Below are 23,639 nucleotides of genomic sequence, written 5' to 3' on the forward strand. Positions count from 1 at the left end.
CTACACACTGTCAGTGGGTGGACTCGAACTGTCAAAAAATAGCCCAAGGAGCTAACACTCTGATATTATATGGACTGTACAGCTGCCCCACTAACACTGCATGGTGTAAACAGAGAGCACAGAAGAGACTAGAAGGCTAAAATAGCGGCATTATATGATGTAGGCTTAATAAACATTATATGGCCAATAAGTGAACACCTGTTGCATTCAGTATGAACTCACCACTAATAGAAAAAACAAAAAAAACAACAAAAACAACTGAAGACATTCCCTTAATGCAATGGTGTTGTTCAATGGTGCCAAGAGGACAAATTAGGGACTGCACCAAGAGATGTTTAACTTGAACTGATGTTTCAAATTAGAAAAATGTCACCCATTATATGAAAGTTTTCCAAGCCGATTAGAAATGAAGAAGCGTTTTTATTGAAGCCACGGTGCATCACAAAGGGAATTTTTGTTTAGTGTGAGTAATGGATACTGAGGGGAGATGAGACAGAGGGCTTAGAAGCTGAACAAATAGTTCCTAAGCACTGCTGAACCGTTACATAAAAGGCTGTCACAGAGGAAGGACAAGTAAGCCTCGGCCAGAAATACTGATGGAGAAAGAAATAAATGAGTACGAGTGGGAAGACGCCAAGGCTGAAGGGATTTTACAGCATCCCACGAGCAGATACAACGTGGACAAACTGCTGAAAACTTCTGTGTCACTGCTCAACCAAAAGAGATACAGCGGAGCCCCTGAAAAAAGTCGAGTGTTTGGTTTTGTGTAAATTTGCAAGCGTAATGTGTTTTTTAGTTCTTGCTGTCGCACGTTTAAAAGTTCTCACACATGTTTATGTGTTCTGGAAACTGTGAAAATGAATTGTGGTATTTTTTTCATTAAGCTGTAAATAGCTTGAACTAAAAACTTAAACCCACGCTACAAAAATGCTCATGTTCTGAGGTTTACATGGTTATCAGTAGGTCGCAAATCACTTTCAGACTACTGTGACATAAATTACACTATAAGATCAAAGAATCTGAAATTTAACAGACTTTTTCCTGTTTCACAGGTCTTAATAAATATAATAAAATATAAAATATCATGAAAAACATGGTACAATTGTGAATAACTATAAATTAACATTTTGATGATGTTAGAACAGACTAACTTGACTCTGCCGACTACATTACAGGATGTTATCACTCGAGCAGCCTCTCAACACACACAGCAGAATACCCAGGTGGTCTCTATTGTGTTGTCGTTTGGATTTTTTGCGTCATCGTGGCCTGAGAGATTTATAAAACTGAAGAAGCAGAGGAACAGACTAATAGAAACAGGATGCAAAGTGAAAACACCGGGAAACTGGGAAATGAGGCCTGTAAAAACACAGTTGCACATCACTTGACCCGCGGCAGGTTTCCTGAAAACTGAGTTTGGGTTTTTATTTGTTTCAAAGGAAACAAGAATGTAGCAGAGGATGAAATGAAGAGAGATGAAAATGAAAAAAAAAGTTATATCTAGGGAGAAGGATATGAAACTAAATGGAAAGGGAAACTAGTGCCCAACTGACATTAGTGACACCAGTGAAACCTCAGACACACCCATTTCTACACTACACAGTCAACTACACAACTGACTTCATCTTCAGGGTGTTTTTTAGGATTTTCCTCTGGTTCCAGCTGTAACCTAAAAAACCTTACAAAACCCCTCTGATGTCGTCTAGCAACAAGCAACGGGGTTAAAAATAAAGCTGACTTTTATAACTCACACCATTAAATTGATTTAATTTAATTTTAGCACAAGCTAAAAGTTGTGCATCATTATGGGTGTGGCTGCTTCCAGCCTGCAATGTATTACCTCAGCTGATCGGAGTCACTGAAATGGACGGTGTTTGTGGTCTTTACACAAAAACACAGCCACCCCCATAGACCCTAGAGCAGTAACTACTTCATTTTTACATGTATACTTGTATTTATGGGTCTAATACACAAGTGAGTCATTTCCAAACTTGGCTTTAGTTAAATCTCAATTACGCTTGTGAAGTTTCATGACTGTTCGACAGGGATGTCTAACTCATTTTACATCGTGCGCCACATACAGCTCACTTTAATCTTAAGCGGGCCGGACCCTTTCTGTCTTTCACTGTGCAGAAGTTTACCTGCATTTTTAATCCTGGTGATTTCTTAATATAAGAAAAAGAAGAGCAATTATAACAGTAGGTCATTTTTCTACACAACATTGAAATGCTGTTGTTGTAAATGAAATTATTCTGTCAGCACCACTCTTTGGGCTTAAATTGTAAGACATAAAAGTGTAAAATTTGAGAAAAAGCTAATTGCCCAGACTGCCCTGTAATTAGAAAACTGAAAGTTTTTGTCAATTAACAGAAAATATTCAGATATTTTTTGTTACTGTGGACCCATTGTAAAAAAAAATGTGAAAAATAGGAACTTTTCAGTCATTTCATTGTTTTCCACATAATAATTATTTGTAGTAGTAACTGTGGTTTGGTCATAATTGAGGTCTTAGTCCAGTGAGATGGACTGGAGTCTTTGTCAGACCAATTCTGGCCCCTGGGCTTTATATTTGACACCCCTGCTGTTTAGTTTCTTGCATTGTTGCTGTCAATAGACATCAATGCAGATAGACAGACACAAGCCCAGATACTCAAAACTGCCTTTGAGAAAGTTAAAATAGGTTTATCTCCAGCTGGGGCCTCTCTGTGCTTCGAGTAGTCAGTCAGATGAGAAAAAGCTACATAAATCCCAGTCGATTTCATTTCCATTGCTATCACAGGTGGTACCAAAAAAAAAAAAGAAAAAAGAAGGACCTAAGTCTAAACCAATAACTTGAGAGTCTTATGACTTTCAGTGTCCATGAGTAAGTAGGGTCTGCTTCAGTCTGAGTGATTTAATTTTCATCACCAGAAGGGGAACAAGAAGCTCCCTGCTGCACAGACGTACAATGTAACACGCTTCCCTCAGGCAGATTTGAAGAATATCTAGGGTGTCCACAACTGTCCATGTGCACATACACAAGTATAATCCTTAGCCAGCAACAGAAAAGGCCAAAGGAGACACACTGAATGGATTTATTAGAAGTCCAAAAGAAGCAGGAAAGTGAGGGATGATGAAAAATAGAGAAAGAAGTTGGAAAAGAAAGAGGTTTTGCTGTGACTTTGCTCAGCTGTCTCTTAATATTTACAGAATCTGCTGTCTAAACAAGCACTCCGCCTCAGCCTAGGATCCCACAGTGGAGTTTACACAAAGTATGTACTTCTGTGCTTCTAAGATCCCTTCATCACAGCCTCAGTCTGTATACAGTCCTACTGCACTAAAGCGCATGAGCCATAAATGGCTCGCCAAGGTGGACCCATTAATTAAACAGCATGTTGTTTGAAGCATCTAAAGGCCCAAGTGACGACAGTAAATATGACCTATTTAAAAGAAAGACATCAAAGAAGGAGGAGCTGTTATCTCTAATAGAGGACAGTTAGATGCAAAACATAGCACTTAAAATCTTTATAGCAGAAAATAATACAAAAAAGTATATCCTGAACTTAGCTAGTGATTGTCTGAATGAACTAAAGGTCCTAATCACAAAAACAGAGCTTCATGAACCAGTATTTATACACCAGCATGTAGAGCTGTGCTGGAAGGCATGGCAAAACAGTTCTGCGATGAACTCACAATTCTCTGCTTGATACCTGCAGCTGTGCACTAAAAAGTTTTGAAAGCATACTTGGGTTCGTTTCGAAGCGTTCTGACTTGCACAGCGCAATAATCAAAGGACTTATTGTTTTAGATTTTGACTTCAGTCTGTGATGTCAGTTTCCTTATGAAACATAAAGCCTCACATATGAAAGCATAAAAAATGTTGGCATGCAGAATCGGAGCGACTTGCTCATCTAACCGAAACAAGTTCACGGGAGTACAAAGTGACTCGACCTAGAAACACTGACAGTAGTCATTTATTATATAACTCATCACTACCATTTGTGATCTGTTAGCTGTGCTGAGAGTTGGGTCGCAGAGCACAACAACGAGAGGCTGTGAACACAGAATAAACCAATCAGTTAAAAATAGCTCCAAAGCTGGCCTTGAAGCTTTCCAGGCGTTGTCTAATTATTTTTAATGAGAATTCTGGTTCAGTTTTGTGTCTGCCGAATTCACAGAGCCACAGTAAAGGCTATTTGAATATTCTTTTCATGTTCGCTGCACTGAAGTTTAAACCAGCTGAAGACCCAGCATAACTTTTTCTGCTGAACTTAACTGTTACCGTTAACAAGGGATTAAAGCGAAGCTTTAATTCTTAGTTTAGGAATTTTTCTTTGGGTGTGTCAGCGTTGTTTAAGAAAGTAGAGCAACTTTGTGGTGCACTGCCCAGTGAACCTCCTGGTTAGGCCTTTCTGTATGGAGTTCACACCCTGTAGCTCTCCCTCCACAGTCCACTGTGAAGTCAATTAACGATTGTTAACTGGCCATAGCTATTTATGTGAGAATTAAAGATTCTATGCTTCTCTGAGTGAGCTATGTAATGAACTGCCATTTCAATTAGCACTAGCCCGGATATGCAAGCCTAGCTGGATAAGCTTTGAGGAAAACAAGTGGAGTCTACGCTTAATTGGTTCAGTTAAATGAACAACTAATACTGCATTTCACTGAATTTGCTTGTAGCAAGGAGTCTTTTGACCACTCAATTAGAGTAGAAAAGTACAATATAAGAACAAGTCAAGGGGTAATACGTTTAGCTTCGAGAATGACAAGCAGCTAGCATAATGGTCTGTTAAGTTTAATGTAGGGTTTTGAAAGTTAGTTGGCTGTATTTAAAATGGAAAAAAACCCCAAATAATTCTGAAGGACTGCAGGCAAAATACACCAATAGCACCAGCTCCTTGCTTGTACAGCAACTAGCTTTATCTTCTATTCAGATGTAATGTAGATAATACTGGAATCTGTAATGCTTTCATTTTGCAGGGTAAATCTGTTTCATTAGTGGATAATAACACATAGGCTAGTCAATGATGAGGCAGGTCAATAGAAGATTTCTACGCAGACTGACGAAAGTGAACACTCTCTGTCTGTGTCTGCCATACAGCCACATTTGCCCTTGAGCAGGTCACTGAACCTGCGACTGCCCTGTTGGAGGTTTTCCGTAGCAGCTGCAGGCTCTCGGGAATCTGTGGCACTGTATGAAAGGTGAAAGGTAAACTGGGGTTTACCAAGAACAGCGAACTTCGCAAGCCTTCCCTGAACTGTTGGTCTGTTTTACTTTAGATGATAGGTAAAGTTTGACCATTATACAGAGAAACTGTGTGCGGTTCTCCTAGCAAGTCAATTAATAATTAAAGGTAGCAAGATACTAAGTATTTTACTTAGTATTTTACTTAATCACTGCTACTTAAAAAATGCCTGATTCTGCTGATATTCAACAACCAGTTTATCTAGACTTGCATGTCCAGAGCAGCAGTAAACCATGCAACTAGACGAGGAACACCTTCCTCATTTACGTGTCAAAATGTCACAGGAAGCCTCATCAAATGTGTGCTTGAGCGGGACTTGCACATTGGTTTTAGCCAGCTGTCTCGCTCTATTTGTGTCAAGCATACTGTATGAGGATCTCAGGCACATTATGCAATTTAACACCAAACAAAACAGGAAAACCAACCTGATCAAAAGACAACACTGCTCCCAGGACACAGAACAAGACAAGACATCATTGTGCAAACAATTCCAAAGACACGCATGGTTTATTCCAGGAACTGACACACATTCATGGAAAGTGTCTTACCATGGAGTGGCCCACAATAAATACAGGCAGGTCAGGGTGGCGAGACTTCATCAGGTCAATGTGCTGAAGGGAGTCTCTGATATAAATCTGAAAGTCCTTAATGGTCATCCTGTCACCTTCGCTCTGGCCATGGCCAACTGTGGAAGAAAGAATCAGGAAAGTTTAACACATTATTTAAGACATTCAAAAACAAGAAAACTTCACATTTTTTTGGGAAAAGAGGGCAAAGTAGCATGATACAAGGGTAATTATAAGCCTAGAGTGATAGCTTATAGCAGTTCAACAAGTTGAATTAAACACAAAACTGTTGAAAGGGTTACTGCATGAGAATAAAAGGCAAATCACAGGCATACTATAAAAATATGTTTTACATTTATTCCTTAAACTTTTTAAGGACTGACTGCATCCACATACAATTCAACTCAAGGGGAAGCCTTCTGCTTTGCTGATTAGAGACGTAAAGAAAAATAAAGGAAATGATGGAAAGGGAAACAGAAAAAACAGGGAGAGTAAGAATAAAATGGACTAGTAGAGGAAAAGTATGGGGGAAGAGATGAAGTGAAAAAAATGATGGTTCAAGACAAAAGAGGAGGGAAAAGGGGGCAAACAAGAAGATGAAGGCAAGAAAAGATGAAGACAGAGATAATAGAAGTGAGCTTGACAGATGGAGAGGAGGGAAAATATCTGAATATGTATGTGCACATCCATATATTATATATGTGCTGTCCTCAGGCTTTCTGCACCAATAACTGAGAGGTGAGGCTGGCTGCCATGGTAACCACCAACCCAATAACACTAGCTAATAAACATTCACATGTGCATCTCACACCTTCTCCCGTTGGCTCTGTAATGTTGAAAGTGTGTCAGTGTTTAGAAATGCATGCTTCCTATAAAACACTCCAAAAAAGATGGGACGCATTCAAAAAATGTATGCTTATTTTGAATTTCAAGATGTTAAACATGTGGAAGGGTTTACCGCTTTTAAGAAGTTTGTGATGTTTCTTTTTTTTCTTTTTTTTTGTTGTAAAATTGCAGAGCATTAGTGGATTTAATTATCTAGATAACAAATACATGACATGGGATTAGAAGAATTCAGAGAAGTCTCTAAGCAAGAAAAGGGCTATGAAACTAGAACTCAGTGGCTACATATAAGCATCCATGATGGTATGAGAAGAGTAGTTTTTTACATGGCCTGGCTAACCATAAATGCTGAACAGTATGTGAACATTCTGCCATCTTTCCTCTCTAGAGCCACCCCAGATAGGCAGGGCAATCCCCAGCGAGTTGGAACACAAGTGTCTACAGGCACTTTCCCAAACTTCCACGTCCTATTTCAGAGGTGTGCCATCTAAGACAGTCCCACAGCATCAAGAGTAGTTGGACAGTTTACCAGATTCCGCTTTGCCTGACTGAAAATCATATTCAATCTCCTCCTTAGAACAAGCCACGCATGGCTTGAGTTGCAGGTACCTTCCAGCCTACGAATTCCAACCAAACAAGGTCGACAGGACTCTTTCTTTCAGCTTGATGGCTGGGGTCCAGCATCTCATTCGGAAATGTCCACCACTGCAGGCACATGCCCCCTCACAGCTGTAGCTCATCTGAGGTATGGATCTATTCAGGCTCAATGTCCACAGCCTCCCTCAGGATGGTGTCGAATCTCTGCTGATGGTGGGAGTTGAAGATCTCTGGGGTAGGGGCCTCTGCTATGTGCTCGCAAGCACATCCTCAAACTAAACGTTTTGGCACGCCAGGCTTACCCAGCATCCTTCTGCACCACAAGATCCAACTCACCACCAGGTGGTGGTCACCTGACAGCTCAGCTGCTCTCTTATCATGAATGTCAAAACACATACAATATATCCAAGCTCTGAAATACAGAAAACATCTTTTCCAGGAAAAGGTTTGTTTATTTATTTAGTAAGACAATGCCAAACCACATCACCACAGCACGGGTTCATAGTAAAAAAAAAAGAAAAATCCAGGTGCTAAAGTGGCCTGCAAGAAGTCCAAACATGTCACCCAATTTTTCTAAAAAGAATAATATTTCCTTTTTTTAACATCTGATAGTTTGTCTTTTTGTCCTTTTGTTTTTCATCATTCCAGCTTCTTTGGAAAAGGGTTTGTACAAGAGCACGTCTTCACCCTCAGTGCTTTCATGTCCATCAATAGCATCAAAAGCAATCATCACTGTGTGCAAATCAATGTCCAATCACAGCTTCAGTGATGGAGTGGTGCAAACTTGAGATCAATGCACAGTAAACCACCACCGCTCTATTATTTCAATGGCTTCTCACCCCATTAAATCCATATCTTCTGTTAGTACAGGTAATAACAGGTATTCTGGAAAACACACATATCCCCGCATACACCTAACCTTTTAGACAACTGATGGTTATGATAAGACCATGAGAACATTCCAGGACTCAGATCCAACAAACCATTTCATTACAAAAGCTGCAACAGGTAAAAAGAAAACAACCAACCCTCACCACCAAAAAAGTCCTATTTCCTCATCCTTTTTGCTTTGAACAAATGTGCATGTTACATACAAAGATTTTAGAAACAGTTATAAATCAGAGGAGAGTGAAAATAATGAATGTCAGCACGGCATTTACAGAATAATTATGAACGGTACCTAAATAGATTCAGAACTTCAGGACTTTTGTCGAGCTCAGGGAATCTGGGAATTTCTTTCCCTTGTTTACCAAAGTATAGACAAATGGAAAACTGCTTTGCTTCAAAGACTTTTTGTTTTCCTGTGGAGGGATCCACCTCTGGTGTGTCACTGCTCTTTTTACCCACATCTCTGCAAATTTCCAGACAGGGAAGGAGACAAACCCTCACACATTTACTGAGAAACACAGCAGGCTTTTGGACTCTCTGTGGCCATAACCAGTCAATAAGTATCTGAAAATGCCTTGTTGCCTCAGTAATATGGTTTACAGCATCGGGGACTTTAAGTTCTAACCTGTGATTCTTGCAGTGAATGAGTCAGGTTACGACTGAGCTTGTAGGAGAGAGGGAGGTCCTTTTTATTAGCCCATCATAGTATCTGCATTTGCATTATGAGATGCAAAGTCAAAAAGCCGTGAAGAGCATTTCTTCAGAGATGCCCCTTACATAAACAATTTCCAGTAAGCGTTACAGCCCCCAGAGCATGGAAGATCAACAGATCTCATGCTCTCAGAGATCTAAGATCCAGATCAGGAAGGTGGTTAAAATCGGCACTCACTTGTAATAAAGCATATAAAGATAATAAGAACTACAAAGGTTATTATTAATATTTGCTAGCTACCTGGTTTTTGAAGTTTGCATTTTGCTTTTGCATTCTGTAAATCAGTAACTTTCAAAGAAACAACAGCCATCTGCAGCTTGATCTGTAAATATTGTTAACTGGTAAAAAAAAAGAAAAAAAGAAAGATGCAGCCTGTTCTAGATAGAAAAAAGAAAAAAAAAACACCAGTCAATGCAGGGTGTGAATGAATGAAAACCTTACCGGCCTATAACTAGAAAGAAAACACAAGAGACAGAAAAAAGGAGAAAGAGTGAAAGATCTCATCTGCGAACTCTATCAAGAGCTGCCCAAGGCGATGTGTGTGTGTGTAAATGTGGAAGAAATAGATGAAAAACTGGAGTCTACAGGGACTTGTTCCAGTTCAGTATTTTCCATTTAACAGTGTGACATTTTACTGCGAGACATTGAACAAACTGCTCCTCTGCGAGCAGCCTCAGCAGTCCTTATCATTCACTCCAGTTTATTATCTGTCAGCTCTTTATTAGGATCTTCACCTCTGTAAATATTTTCACATTTCTGCCACTGAGACTTTTTTGTCATCTCATTCTCACTCTTTTTGTTGTTATTATGGAGTTTTATTGAGTGCACAGACTGCCGTTCAACGGCAACTGCTGCAGAGTCACATGGATTTAAACGTCCCTGCTGTATTTAGCCTACGAGCACATCGTTCCTTGTTGATGGAGGCATCGGGACAGACATTTCCCTTTATCTAATTACTACTGACTAACAAGCCATTACCTAATTACTATCGACTAAAAAGCCAACACTCTGTGTCCTTCTCTTTCTACCCAAACCTTTCATTTGAAAGAATTTTACATTTTCTTTTTTAAGTGAACACATTGAGCATGTAGTGACTAGATTATGCTTTATAAACTATATCAAGTGCTTTTAAGGTGAAGTCAGTTCCATTTGAGAACTGCTCCCAGATTGTCCAATCCATCTGAATTGCATTCCTCTGAGCTTATCTCTTACTTTATTGGTGCTGGCATGGATTTCTGACGGCTTTGCATAAAACAACTATGACTTCAAATATAAGTATCTACACTGGGAGCAATGTCAGAGAGGAAGAAATGGCCCAAAGTGTGCCTGGGTTCATTTCTCTTTTTTTTCTTTTGTTTTTGAGGAAATACAACCAAGGTGGTCACTGTAGTCTGTCAACTGATCGTTTCAAACAAGGGTGGAAATGTGCCGTAAATGTTCAAAGGTGTTGATCAGGGAAATCCCAAAAGCTTTCACTTCCCCCCGACCAAGTCACTACGTGAGTCATTTCTCTATAAACGGTAAATACTATGAAAATTCATGAAGTTCTTTTTATGACTTCTGCTCCTAAGTATATGTGGAGATGTCTCAGTCTATAGCAAAGATTTACTGACCTCAGTAAACCCAAACCCACAGCGTAGCTGCACAATTACAGGTGCCTTTCTCAAAGGCGCAACATTTAGGCGCATAATGTTTAACAGGTAAATTTCAAAATATTGGTGGTTACTGTGTAATTTAAAGCACCACCATAGCCAGTTTCTGTGTGTCATTTCACAGTCCACATATTACTCAAAAAGTTCACAGTTTAGTACCACGATAAGCCAGTTTTTAAACTTTAATGAATCCACTCAATCAGCCTTTTCAGCTGATGAACAATTATGGAAAGTCTTCATGATTTTGGATTGAATAGAATGCGTTAAAGTACCAATCTATCGCAAGAGTTTCATAGTTAATGAAAAGATTTCGAGAGTGCTATTAAGGGTGATCTTTAACAGAGATGTTGTTTCATTAAACCGAAACCCAAAGCCTAAAGCACGCTGTGTCTTGTCTGATTCTTGTCTGGGCTCTTTTCTTTTGCCAAGAGGTCAGTTGGATTGTTTCTAAACCACAAGTCACAAGTTTCATTATTACAGCCAGCCTTGAATGTGAAGTTTTCCTCGACATGGCATTAAAACAATAATGCAGAGAGGCAGTGCTGTGGAACAACAGGGGAAAATGAAAACTAATTAATTCTCCCTGATAGCCTTAGTTCTCCTTAGTGATGGATTTTCTGTGCCAGTTGCTTTGCATGCAAACTACTGATAAAAAATGAAGGCAGCCATAAGTGTAAATGCATGGATGCAAAACAGCACTGTAATTTACGTGTCTGTCACTCACCGTGGTCGTGTGCAAATACCAGCAAGGAGAGTTCTTTCAGTCTCTGTGCCATCTCATCATATGGGCCACAATGTTCCCCAGCTCCATGGGCAATAAATACCAGAGCCCTGAGAGGAAAAAACACACGAAAAAATAGTTTAGCTCTTCACAAACACAGACCTTTGTCCCGTTTTTTGTGCAGAACCGTACTTCCTAGATTTCCTGATAAACTCCTGCACTGACCACTTAAAATGGGGTTAAAGTAGAATTGTTCACGGATGGAAAAGCATCATCTAAATGTAATCTAAAAGAAACCTATTAACAGTAGGATTTAATTCACGCATCTGCCCACCACTTACTTGACTGGATGTGCATCAATGTATTTGCGTACGTGTGTCAAGGGGGGATTGTGAAGCCGGACATTGGGAAAAAATGGCAGATAAAGAATGGGCAGGCTGTGTTTTCAGAGATAACAGCTATCGTCCATCTGCCTGCATGCCTGCCTCAACCAATCCCTTCCTCTTCAACTCAAAACAGAATCAGAGGAGTCCAGTAAAACAAACAGTGAACCATCACTGCTCATCCATTTTCATCTGTTTCTTTTCTTGCTGCTTATCCATTCGGAGCAGGACACAAGTTGGAGCCTGTTCTAACTGACAATGAGCAAGAGATAAGGTACACACTGCACATGTCCACCACAAGGATAGCATAGAGAGAAAAGATTCATTAGCTCTAGAAGTTACACAGTTGACAAGTATTTCTACTGCAACCCTGCACACTGTCAGTGATGTGTAACAAGTTTTCAGAATCTTACGCCAACATACTATTCTTCAAGCATGTAGAGACTCAGTGCCTTGTTTAACGCCCCCCTAAATATAACAAAGCATCATTTCTTCTTCTACACCCAAATAGACAATTTTATATTTCAAACATTAAAGGTACTTTGTGACATGAGGCTATTAGTTCCTGTTTACTCAGAAAGGGATATCTTTTGCTAATTAACAGTCTAGTCTTCTCCTGTCAGACAAGTTTCTTTTAAAAGGTTTTGCCTCTGCTATCGGTGCATATTAAGCAGCAGAGCGGCACCGAAATGCTCAAGCGTTTTTTTCCCACTCTAAGCAGCAGCAGCAGCACTGAGAAGGCTGTGAAAGCTTCAATCAGCAGCAGACAATTAGCCCAAATGTATTCAGAGGGAGGGAAAAAAGGAACCAAGTGAAACAGGAGGAAAGGGACTGAAAGTGTGAGGCAAGCTGAGGGGTGGATGCAGAGGAGTATAATAGAAGAAGATGTTCATCAGGCTTCATTAGCAAATTTCACTAACAGCTCTTTTCCTCGTTTTTTTTGTTTTTGTTTTTTGAGAGAGAGCCGTCGCTTCGGGCTACATGTTCCTCAGCTTGCAAAAAAAAGCATGTGTGTGAATGACCATCTTTGTATGAGGATAATATTGTGTAACACACATGCCAAGGGGCAGCAGGGGATTATTGGGGTTAGTCTAAGTTCACCGTAAAGACATCTGCATGGTGAACAATAGGATACACGCCCTCTTTGCTAATTTGCTGTCTTTGCTTTTCAAATGCCTCCTATGTCTGTGGGATCTTATCATTTTCTTCCTCTTTCTTCCAGTTTTCTCCGTCTTTCTCATCCTTCAGTAAGTTTTAGCTTAATGGCGCTTCATCTGTGTAGCTACTGTCTGCTGGCAGCTAACAGTAAGAGATGTAAGGATTTAACTGAATCTTAACATATGTTTCTATTCATTCAACAGCAGGAATCTCCAGAAGAATCATTTTCAGAAATATTCAGGCCGCAGTGGTGTGTTGGGTCAGCCTTGCAAAGCAAGCAATTTCAATTTGCTAAATGTCTTCTAGGAAGAGGCAGGAGGAGTTCGCTTGAATCAATTACTTGCAAATAGTTCAGAAGACTGTGGCATTTTGACATTTGACTCTTTGTGAAATACAAACCTTACCTTTAACTGAGTGGACGAGTTCTCGCTACAGAAGAAGAACAATAGGAGTTTCAATATATCAAATGTTAGCCACGTGTCCTATCAGAATGCACTTTTGAATGATTGGATTAGACAATATCTGGAATTTACACTTTACACTCATACAACTACACGAACCATTCAAGCTATAGGTGCATATTGTATGTCTGAGAAGACACACATGCGATATACAACTTTAATTGGAGTTTTCACAGGACTCTGTGCAGTCCTGTTGTACAGCCCAGGTTGGGTCAAGCTTTAGCTTTCGGACAGATCGGCTCACATTAACTCTAGAATACGTTGGTAAGGAGGAGCTCATAGTCAATTCAGTGACTGCAAGGTGCCCACATGCTGTAGCTGCACAACAGGCCCAAATCATCCACCCTCCACCACCATTCTTGACAGTTGGTATGTTGTTTGCACACAAATACTATGTTTAATTTTTTGCCAAAAATGGTGCTGTGCACTATGGCTAAACATCTCTACTTTGGTCTCGTCTGTCCACGGGAAAGAAGTCTGTTGCAGTTCTGTATGTTGAATTAATGATGTTTAGAATTGGAGGTTTTTCTCTTGATGTCTTGAAAGCTGGAGTAGCTGCAGATGATCTCTAAGCTGTATCCTGGTGTGGCTCATTACACTTGCATGATGACTCTTTTGCATAATGAATTAGAGCTCGGATTATTTCATACATGAAGCTGAAATACTTAAATCATACAAAAAAAAAAAGACTTTTCTCACCCATTCTCATTATTTCTTTTTATTCTGTCTTTTCTCTCATGGGAACCAGAGATCCACTTGTCTCTCACACAGTTTTAGCTGCTGGAACAGCATGGCTTATAACCAGCCTTATTAAAACACTCATGCCTCCCACTGGCTCTACTCAGAGCTACTCTAAACAACCACAGGCCTAAACAAAACCAAGGAGCTAATCCCCTTAACACAATGCTGATGGACTACAAGCAAGATTATAGAACCTACCAGCAGAGCTCAAATTCTCCAGTTCAAATGCAAAGTTAAATCATTTCTGGTATTTTGATGCTCACAAACAGTAAAACGGGGGACACAAATAAGTCCTTGTACATTTTTCCACAGGAACTCTTGCCACAGGATTATTTATGCAGTCTGGCTCTAGGCATTTAAGCATGTCACAGAGCTTAATCTGAGAAAGCCTCACAGCGATGAAATGTCATTGGATTAAAAATAATGCACAATACAAGTACTATATGGGGTTTGCAGTTGGTGTCCTGTCAAGTTCTACATTTTTGTTTTTAACAGTGGTCTATATAGAGAGCATGCCTTTTGCACAACATGAGATTATTTTTAATGCAACAGGTGACTGGAAGAAATCCAGGATCCAAAGCACCTTGCACTGCTATACAAGTTCTTTAACTCTGCAGCATGAAATGCAGTGGTAGAAGACACACAAAGACTGCATTGTAACAAATCTGCTCAATTCAAGACATTTTAGACCTTCAGACTTTCGCATGAGTCAGTAACTTCCAAGGTGACAGGAAGATTCGATGCAATCGGAGCAAAACAAAGTGGATATGACAGAGAAGAACGATGTGACAGGCGGAAAATGACAAGGAGGTTTGGAGAGAGAGAAACTGTGACAAACTGCTATGGAAAGCTACGCTAGAAATGGTGGTGTTATTATAGAAGGTGTGCAAGGGTGTGCTTGACAGTAAAAAAACACACACGCAAACAGACAAGAGAGCGACTGCTGTGTGATGGAAAGAAATGGAGGCAGACAGACTGCAGGCAGTCTCATCAGAATCCCAGTAAACATGGTTGAGACAGCAATGTTATCTTGAGGGTAAAAACTGGTGGCAGTATGATGGCAAAACACTGCAAAGTGCACGTATTATAGTGGTACACCCAAGCTGTCTTTTTACAAAGATTTCTTTTTTCTTTTTATTTATTTTTAATACATTAATACAAAATTAAATTTCAGTACAAAGCTAATTTTGCTAAGAAACAGATGTCCACACAAAGGTCTCTCCGTGTACACAGACTAGTATTAAAAGAGCCTTGAGAAGGCTCCAAATGTCCAAATGTCAGTTCTGTCTCATTTCTTGCACAGTGAACCACACCCATGGCTCCTGATGTCAAGATTATAGACTTGTGTTGCAGTGTCAGTGTGTCATCTGTTGAGGGCTGAGGACTGGGCCCCTGTCATGCTCATGGGCTCAGATATTTTTTATTTGGCTTTCTTCCACTAATCTTTTTGTTTCTGTGGATTAATTTCTTTCTGACTCTCTTGCTCCAGACGATGTTGAAGGCAGACTTATATCTCAGAGGCCGACGCTGCCATTTTTCCACCAAGACTAAATATTGAGGAGAGACGGTCAGCCGACAGTTATTTAATGTCAAGATGTTTACCGGGAAAGTTTACACCAGTGAAATGAAAACTCAAACCAGAAAAAACGGCTAAATATTTACGGTCTTTAGATAAATAATACTCTTCTGCACCGTGAAACATTTCAAATAAAAAAACGATTAGTTCAATTAAAGAGCGCACATGCTGTTGAAATTCCAACAAATGGTATTAATTTAATGTCAAACAGCCCGTTGTTTGTGAAAGGTTTAAAAATGAAATGTCACAGTACATTTGCCAGCTGTCTACTTTCAAGCAGAAGGACATCGGCTCAGGCACGAGATGCACATGTAAAGCAGGGCTTCATATCAAAAGATAAATGAAGTGAACTGGTCTGCAGTCAGCGTCCAGTGCAAAAACATCCTGAGAGGAACGACGTTACCATACATGAGTTACGGGCAGCGTGTGTAATAATGTCTTCACATTAACATGTTAACCTGTTCCTCTGTTTCATACAGTAAACAGGAATAAATGAACCACAATTGTTTCACCTTCCACTAATCATGTTACTTTTAAACTGAGTGAGCAGGGTTACAGTTTAGGGCCTGTGCATGCAGGTGGATTAACCGTTACTGAAACATTATTTTGGTAATCACCAATACTAATTCAGGACAGCTGTAGCATAAACTTTGGTGGTCTAATAAATTTGATAAGCACTCTATATCAAAATAAAAAGCAGAATGTTCGACTTTTAACACTAATCCACAATATAAAAACACTGATTGCTGGAATATTTTGTCATTGGCACAAAGAGTGTTAATGATGGATTCAATCCCCCTCAGCATGGAGGACACGAGTAACGCACACAAACGCATTTTTTTCTATTGCACAACTTTTCTCTTTAAAATAACCCCAAATGGTTGTGGCCAGGCCAAGTATGTTGACCGACTTCCAGTCAGTCAACATACTTGGCCCAGCCATAATTTGATTTTAGCCACATGCTTTGAATTGTTAACAAGCTGGAATATTCCTCTCCTGTCAGGTTTTTGGAGACTGTGAGAGTCAGTCAGTCCCTATTTTGGTATACCCACAGGCTCCTGTGGTGCTGCCTATAAATGTAAATAGCCATTACATTATCACACTCCCACCTCTTAAGCATTTACTGGAGCTTCACACCAAACATGCTGGACACCGTCTGAGCTGAAGAAATGTACATTGATCTGAATTGACCAAAACACTGTACTTCCGATATTAAGACTTTTACATCTTCACATTTAGACGCAAAATTCTCTTGTGCCAAGACTGAAGCACTTTCCCAGAGTTTTACGGGGCTTGACTGCTCATGAGGTGCACCATCTCTGACATCATTTTAAAAGCAGAGCCACACAGCTACTGTGATAAACTGCAATGTACTCCTTTGTACCTCCTGATTACTGCGGCAGCTTGATTGTGACTGATTCTTATTTTGTCACTGTTCTGTCTGTATCCTTCTCCATTTTTTTGAAGTGTCTTGTTCAGATTTTTTATTTAGTAGAAATTATTTTCCCCAAGTAGCCCAAATACAGACATGCAGATAGACCAAGAACACTGGAAATCATTGGAACTAATGCATATGTCTGAAATATGAAGCTATTACACTTTTTAATAATTTGACATTTAAGTCATATTGCACAGGTATGCACTTACACCTGCATATTTGTTCTCGTTTCTAATTTAAACCAATGGTGATGTAATGCTATAGCACTTCATTTGCTATCTTACTGCATTTTAATATGTTTTTTATCGCTACTTGCTGTTACAATGCATCACTGTTATCATAAGTGTTACCAAATTACCTACCATAACCACCTGAAGTATCTAAATGGCTATTTATGCTTTCAATTGGAAAATCGATGGCTCAACTCATTTAATGTAAAGGCTGCTGGAGGTGATAATTATGCAAAAATGATTACTTACTGTTTAGTAGATCACTTGGAATCAGTTCTTTTTTTTTTTTCTCTTTTCTATATTAATTTACAGTAAATTATCCCAGCTGGCAACTGGATTTACCCATTTGGGAAATTTCACATGGTGCTCATATTTTATACTCAATTACTCAGCCTAATTTCCCCCCAAGCTCCAACACAAAAAGAAATACGATGCAGTGCATCTTTTGTCTTCATACAGTATCTGTATCATGTATCATGGATACAGTGGAAATGAGCAGCTCTTGTGGGGTGTCAGTGTCGGTCTGCAGTGGTCAGTATCTATCAAAAGTGGTCCAAGGAAGGAACAGTGGTGAAACATCAACAGGGTCATAGGCAGCCAAGGCTGACTGATGCATGTGGGGAGCAAAGGCTAGCCCATGTGGACCGATCCAAAGCACGAGCCACTGTAGCTCAAATTACTGAAAAACTGTAGCTCAAATTGCTGGTTCTGATAGAAAGGTCATAATGTGATGCCTGATTGGTGTACGTGTACATATTTGTGTGCTGTATTCTGTAAAAATACAGGTGTATAATGTATGTGTGTGTGGTATACTAGTGTCCATCCAAGTAGTGGAAGATCTGTCAATCATTGTTTATATCCAAGTAGTCCACCCGTCGACTTTTCACCTACTTACTGCTTCTAGTGAAAGAACTTTCAGAAGCCTTTGACCTTTGACCTTTCCTCTAATCCTAATGCAAATAACAAATACTGAAAAAAATAAAGAACTATATAATATGGCTTTACGTTGTATAATAAAAGATAAAGCCAGTTAACAGCTTGTGAACATAAAAATCTATTCTGTACATCTGCATTCTCCATGCATCATTAAATGAAATGGCAACAACAGAGTGAAGGTAACAGAGCCTTATTTAACTTAAGAATGAAAATGTCTTATTTAGTACAAGTTAAACGTGAAATAAGATATAAAAACAGAGGTGCACTGATAAGGTTTATAACAGTAGTCAGTGTTAGTGTTTACGAAACTAGTTATTATTTCACTCTGGAAAATGTTGAACAACAGCAAAGCCACCCTAGAAGTTACCTAAATTTCGTACATGTCCATCAGTCAGAGCGTGTGGCTATTGCACCATACAGGATTATCTTGTTAATTAAACAGCAATAATCAAGGATTTGTGGAAGCTTGATTCTGTACAAGCTCTACAAATGTGCGTGGTGCTGACATGCTTTCGGGAGCTGTTTCCACGTTTTCCAATGCATACATTTGCTTTCCAACCATGTGCTCAGTTTCTGCTTCGTCACTAATCAAACATCACATACAATAAACTACATGGCCCACACAGATATGAGTCATTAATTGCTGGCCTGCCACCATGGTTACAACACCTCTCTTCATAACTTTGGTGATGTTAACAGCCGTGGTGAAAGTAGCTGTGAGGTCACTTTGCCTTCATGAAATTCTCATTTTTATCATTGTCTGATTCACTGGCAAAAACATGATAAATAAAATAATAAGCTGTAGTCCTAGATGATCACATAATGTCATTATCATTGCTACACTCTATTCATAACCACACAAACCCTTCGCTGTTTTTAATAAACTGTCAAAAGGAAAACACCCTGTCTGGAGATTTCTTTGATCCTCAGAGTTTATCTCTACACGAGGTGGTACTGAGGCCGACGTGAAACTATTCTTATCACAAAAGTGAAAAAGATAAATACTCTAACCTACTTTAACCTATAACATATTCGTCTTTCCCCTAGGTACTGTATATACCAGTTCAGATATAGTTCTGCTTAGATAACAACTGTAAGCCCTTTTTAATAACACATGAACACATAATATTGTTAAAAAGTTTCTGGCTAAGCTGCACTTACAAAGACTTCACAAATTGGACACACTGTGTCACTTTGTGTTAAATTACTAATCTGATTACTGCAGTGAGTGGGTAGCTGTGAGCCTGTGGATCCATCATCCAGACTACAGAAAAGTCATTGTGAAACATGTAAAAACAGGAGAGAATTTCTTAAGCGTAGGCCGTACGACAGACAAAAGACTGAGTGCCGCTTTGTCCTCGGCAGTTGTACCTTCACTGTCCAACTTTGATTTTACAACGAGAGATTTAGATCACACTAAGTTTTGGGAGATGCTGCTGTTAACTCTGAACTAACAGGGATAACGTTTGGATATCTTGAAGAACATATGGATATCTTGGTGGTCTATTCAGTTCACCAAATCACAACAATAATCACTGCAAGCTGCTTTTATTTTCAAGGTAAAGACCCTAAAGTAATACAGAGAACAGTTAGACGACCACCTGTGATCATTTAAAACTAATAAACCTACCTCGTCTAACGTACAGGAGCTGCTGTCTCAAATAAAGAATTTTATAAGTCTGGGTTTCACTGAAGAGTTTAAGCATCCTGTAAACATTTTTAATGCAGCTTCTGGGGTTTAGTCACTTGACATTGTTAATAAACTGCTGATTAGGAGGCTGTAAAACGTTGCCCACAAAACACCAAGAAAAATATTATATAGCTGTAAGTTATATAGCTGAATTCAGCTATATAACTACGCATTATTGTATCAGTCTTTAAGTAAGAGTTGGGCAATACACATTACATCATTAAACTGACTCTTGCATGTCTCCCTGTTACCATCCCTGCATGCAGTTTTAGCGTGCTCATTGGCTGGCCCTCCAGTGAGAACGCTCTTATATAAGCCAGGCAAAGCTCTGCTCTAAAAGTGTTACAACACAGAGGACTCTGCAGCTATTTTAATTCTGCAATGATTCAGCTTTTAACTTCTCTTACATATGATTAGGAGGAGAAATCATCAGCTGAGATGATGGGCCACTGGAATTCATTTTTTTATTTATGTATTTTTGACACTGGGGACATTGGGGAACACAAACAACAATCATACTGCCTATTTCCAAATACTCTATTGACAAGGTGGCTTCGGTGGCTTGTCCACCAGTCAGAGAGTTGGCTGTTTTATAGCTCTACTTGTTAAATGTGATCTTGCAAGACACTAAACTCAAATAAACTCACCTAGCATGTGCAGCACTAAAGTATGAGTCAAGACCAGATACCATATTTACAAGCCTTACAATATTGTTGGGTGATTTTGGTGTTTTCATGTGACTACAGTGAGGCTTTAGTCCACAGTGGATCTGTGAGCAATAACAAGCAGTAATTTTTGTCCCACTTGCACATTTATGTTTTAGTAAAAGCTAGAATATAGAGCTATCTAGGATTTGCTACTCACATACACAGCTATAAACACACAAATAATGTATGCGTGCAGAGTAAACATGCATACATTCACACATGCTGTGGTAAACTATAAGACGGAGTTTATGGAGCAAATACACAATTTTACAGCAAAGGCGTAGACACAGTATGAGTTAGTGAGTCGTTGCTCCCCTGAGACGTATGGGTGAGCAGTAATAACTTGATTCCAGATGTTTGGTGGTACTTCCACATCTGTCTTTTTGTGCTCTCGTCCAGCATGTGACAGTGTGATTTGTAAATGAATGTGACCTCTGCGTTCTGTTTCATGCCACAGCCACATGTGCAGAGGCTGCAGACTTCAAAATGTTCAAAGTGTGTGAGTGATAGCGAAAGGGCCTCTAACTACAGACTGCGGAAAGTTTCACTATCGAACCAGTCAGTGTGTTTTTTTAACAAACTCGACCCATTAATCAACCAGCTCTGTTGTCTGATGTCTTTTTGGCTAAGAGGCAGGAGTGCCATTTACACTCTTTCACACACCAGAATGCCGGATGAGTCAGGATTTGAGGCCTTTCGCACATGAACTATGATGCCGTTCACTGTTGCTGGGAAGGCGAAAGGATACAACCTTAAAAACTCAAGCGCCTGCGAATACAGGGTGGACAAATGTCGATGCTGTAAAACCAGTAATTCCTCCTGCTGGGACAGGTTTTGAAAAGGAGCTGTAGTCTGGAGCGACACTCTCAGCTCATTCATCGGTTCTCTCGTGTGTCCCTACAAGCAGCTGCAGCTCAGATGGAAGACATGCTTGGCTCCATATGAGGTTCCTTATACAGAGATGATGTATGCAGTCTCTGTATGGTTATAGATTTGTGTCAAGGGCTTCTTCTTACAAAAACACTTTTGATGTTGTCAAATGAAGCTTCTATGAGGAGAGATAACCGTGTGATATTTTAGCTTTGTTTAAAAAAGATCAGCTTTGCAGGCTTATATATAAATCCAAATCAACTGATCCTGGATCTGCTTTTTTGTGTGTGTTAATGAAGGTCACCATGGCCCAGTGTTTGTCACTGGTGCATCTGGTCACCCCTTTATGAGGAGATTAACACAATTAAAATGTCTCTGAGCATGGGTCAGACAAAGAGAGTCATTAATGCTGATTTACTGCACACAGCCTGTTTTTAATCTTGGGTGCTTTTCAGACGATGTTAGGCCTCATATCACATCTGCAAGTACATATTCTGGTTTCCTGTACTAGCGTAGAAGACGGCGAGTTGTGATTGAAGAGCTCTTGAACTTGTTTAACCAGTCGCAGAGTTCCTTGTGGGAGGCGGTTTTAAAGTGAAACTTGAGTGAACTTCTCATTTATACAAATAAATGAACTCAAACTGTTTGCACTGGTGCCGGTTTTACACTGAACGGAACAAACTCTGTAATAGTGGACTGCGCGCATGTCTGAAAATTAAGCGTCAAAAAGTCATCATGTGACTCACAGGAGAGCAATCATGTGAACACAATTAAAAATTTTATTTTAAATGACAGCCGCACACTCCTCTGCAGACCAACAGATTATGGGCTAACAAAGGGACACACAGAGAGTGAACGCAGCCACACATTTAGTTCCCGTTTCACTGACCTTGGCTGACCGGTGGGTTCCCAGTAGCGGCAGAACAGGTGCAATCCGTCTGCGTTGACGATGTGCGGCAGGTCAGAGTAGGGGACTCCCTGCGGACTTCGCCGCGGAGCAGCTCCCGGCTCGGGCATGGAGGAGTCTGTAACAGAGACACGGAGCAGCGATGACAACACGTCGCTGCCGTAGAGGTAGAAGCTGAAGCCGGCGACGAGCAGGCAGGACGCGGCGGTCACGGCGTTCATTGTTGTTTTTGTTGTTGTTTAATTACTGTAAGCACGCGGCGGCGACAGTGTGTTCAACTGAAGAGTATCATTAGGGTGCCGTTCCGGATTCTAAGCCGAGCGCGCGCGCACACGCACACATATAAACACACACAAGCAGAGGCTCGAGCGTCCGGCGTTACGTCACGAGACCATATGGGCTCGCTCTCTCTCTCCACGTGCTCTCTCTTTCTTTAACCCTTCTCTCTCTAATTGAGTTTAGACACCTACACTGCGCCTGCGATGTCACAGAACTGCGTTACTACACTGTCGTGCACGAAAACGAGATGACAAAAAGCGCGGGAAAGCTCTGATGAAATATAAATGAATGTTTACTTGTTTAGTTTCCACAGGTTATAAATTATCAGGCAAAGTTGGAGAGGCAAGGCTGGGGTAGTTTTGGCACGTCCGGAGGAGGGATGGTGGATATGCTGGACAACAAGTGTCGAAGATGGAGGTGCCATGTAAGGAAGAAGAAGAGAGGAAGACCACCGAGGAGACTGATGGATGTAGTGAAGGAGGGAGAGGGTTAGTGTGACAGAGGAGGATGCTGGTGATGGGGTGAGATACAGGCAGGTGATTCGCTGTGGCGACCCCTAAAGGGAGCAGCCGGAAAAAGAAGAAGAAGAAGATTCTCAGTAGTTCTAAACTGTATAAACTGGATTAGTTATGCTGTAAATGCCGCAGGAAAAAAAAAATCAAAATTCAAAAAAGAGGGATATGCCTTTCCAGTTATTCTACCTTTTCTACTGCTCTACAAATCTTAGTATATCCTACTTGTTTCTTCTACACAACACCCCTTCCTCCTTCTCTCTTTTCCTTCATGTCTTGCATCATTGAGCCTTTTGTTTTCTAGGTCTATCTGAATACACTGTGTCAGTCTGTATAGTATTGTTGGTTTACGACGAAGAGGGCGGCGTGTGTAACACTTGGCAAATCACCTGAGATAAAAATAGCTCTGGTGTGAAGCAGTTTTCTGAGATATCGCGTCGTCCCTTTCAGTTTTGGTGAACTGCAACCCAACCTTTTATTTATTTATAGATTTAATTAAAGGAAAGAAATACTTAGCTACAATGTGAGTAAACTCTATATCTACTTC

At 40.1% G+C, this 23,639-nt stretch overlaps 1 protein-coding gene across 2 annotated transcripts in view; it reads right to left on the reverse strand.

Annotated features, from left to right (window-relative positions):
• mgll (monoglyceride lipase) overlaps positions 1–23,639 on the reverse strand; it is a 39,112-nt gene that overhangs the window by 14,518 nt on the left and 955 nt on the right. The window contains exons 2-4 of one of the 2 annotated variants that reach the window (XM_087833304.1): positions 22,284–22,419; positions 11,208–11,314; positions 5,774–5,910 (exon numbers count right to left, since the gene is read on the reverse strand). In XM_087833304.1, coding sequence (XP_087689430.1) covers positions 5,774–5,910; positions 11,208–11,314; positions 22,284–22,411 — 372 coding nt within the window. In that variant the 5' untranslated portion in view covers positions 22,412–22,419. Of the gene's footprint in view, positions 1–5,773; positions 5,911–11,207; positions 11,315–22,283; positions 22,631–23,639 lie in introns of those variants that run through there. The other variant, XM_087833303.1, reaches the window with a different exon arrangement.

Source organism: Neolamprologus brichardi, chromosome 20 (genome assembly GCF_056152115.1).
Source record: "Neolamprologus brichardi isolate AB-2024 chromosome 20, ASM5615211v1, whole genome shotgun sequence".
Lineage (NCBI taxonomy): Eukaryota > Metazoa > Chordata > Actinopteri > Cichliformes > Cichlidae > Neolamprologus > Neolamprologus brichardi.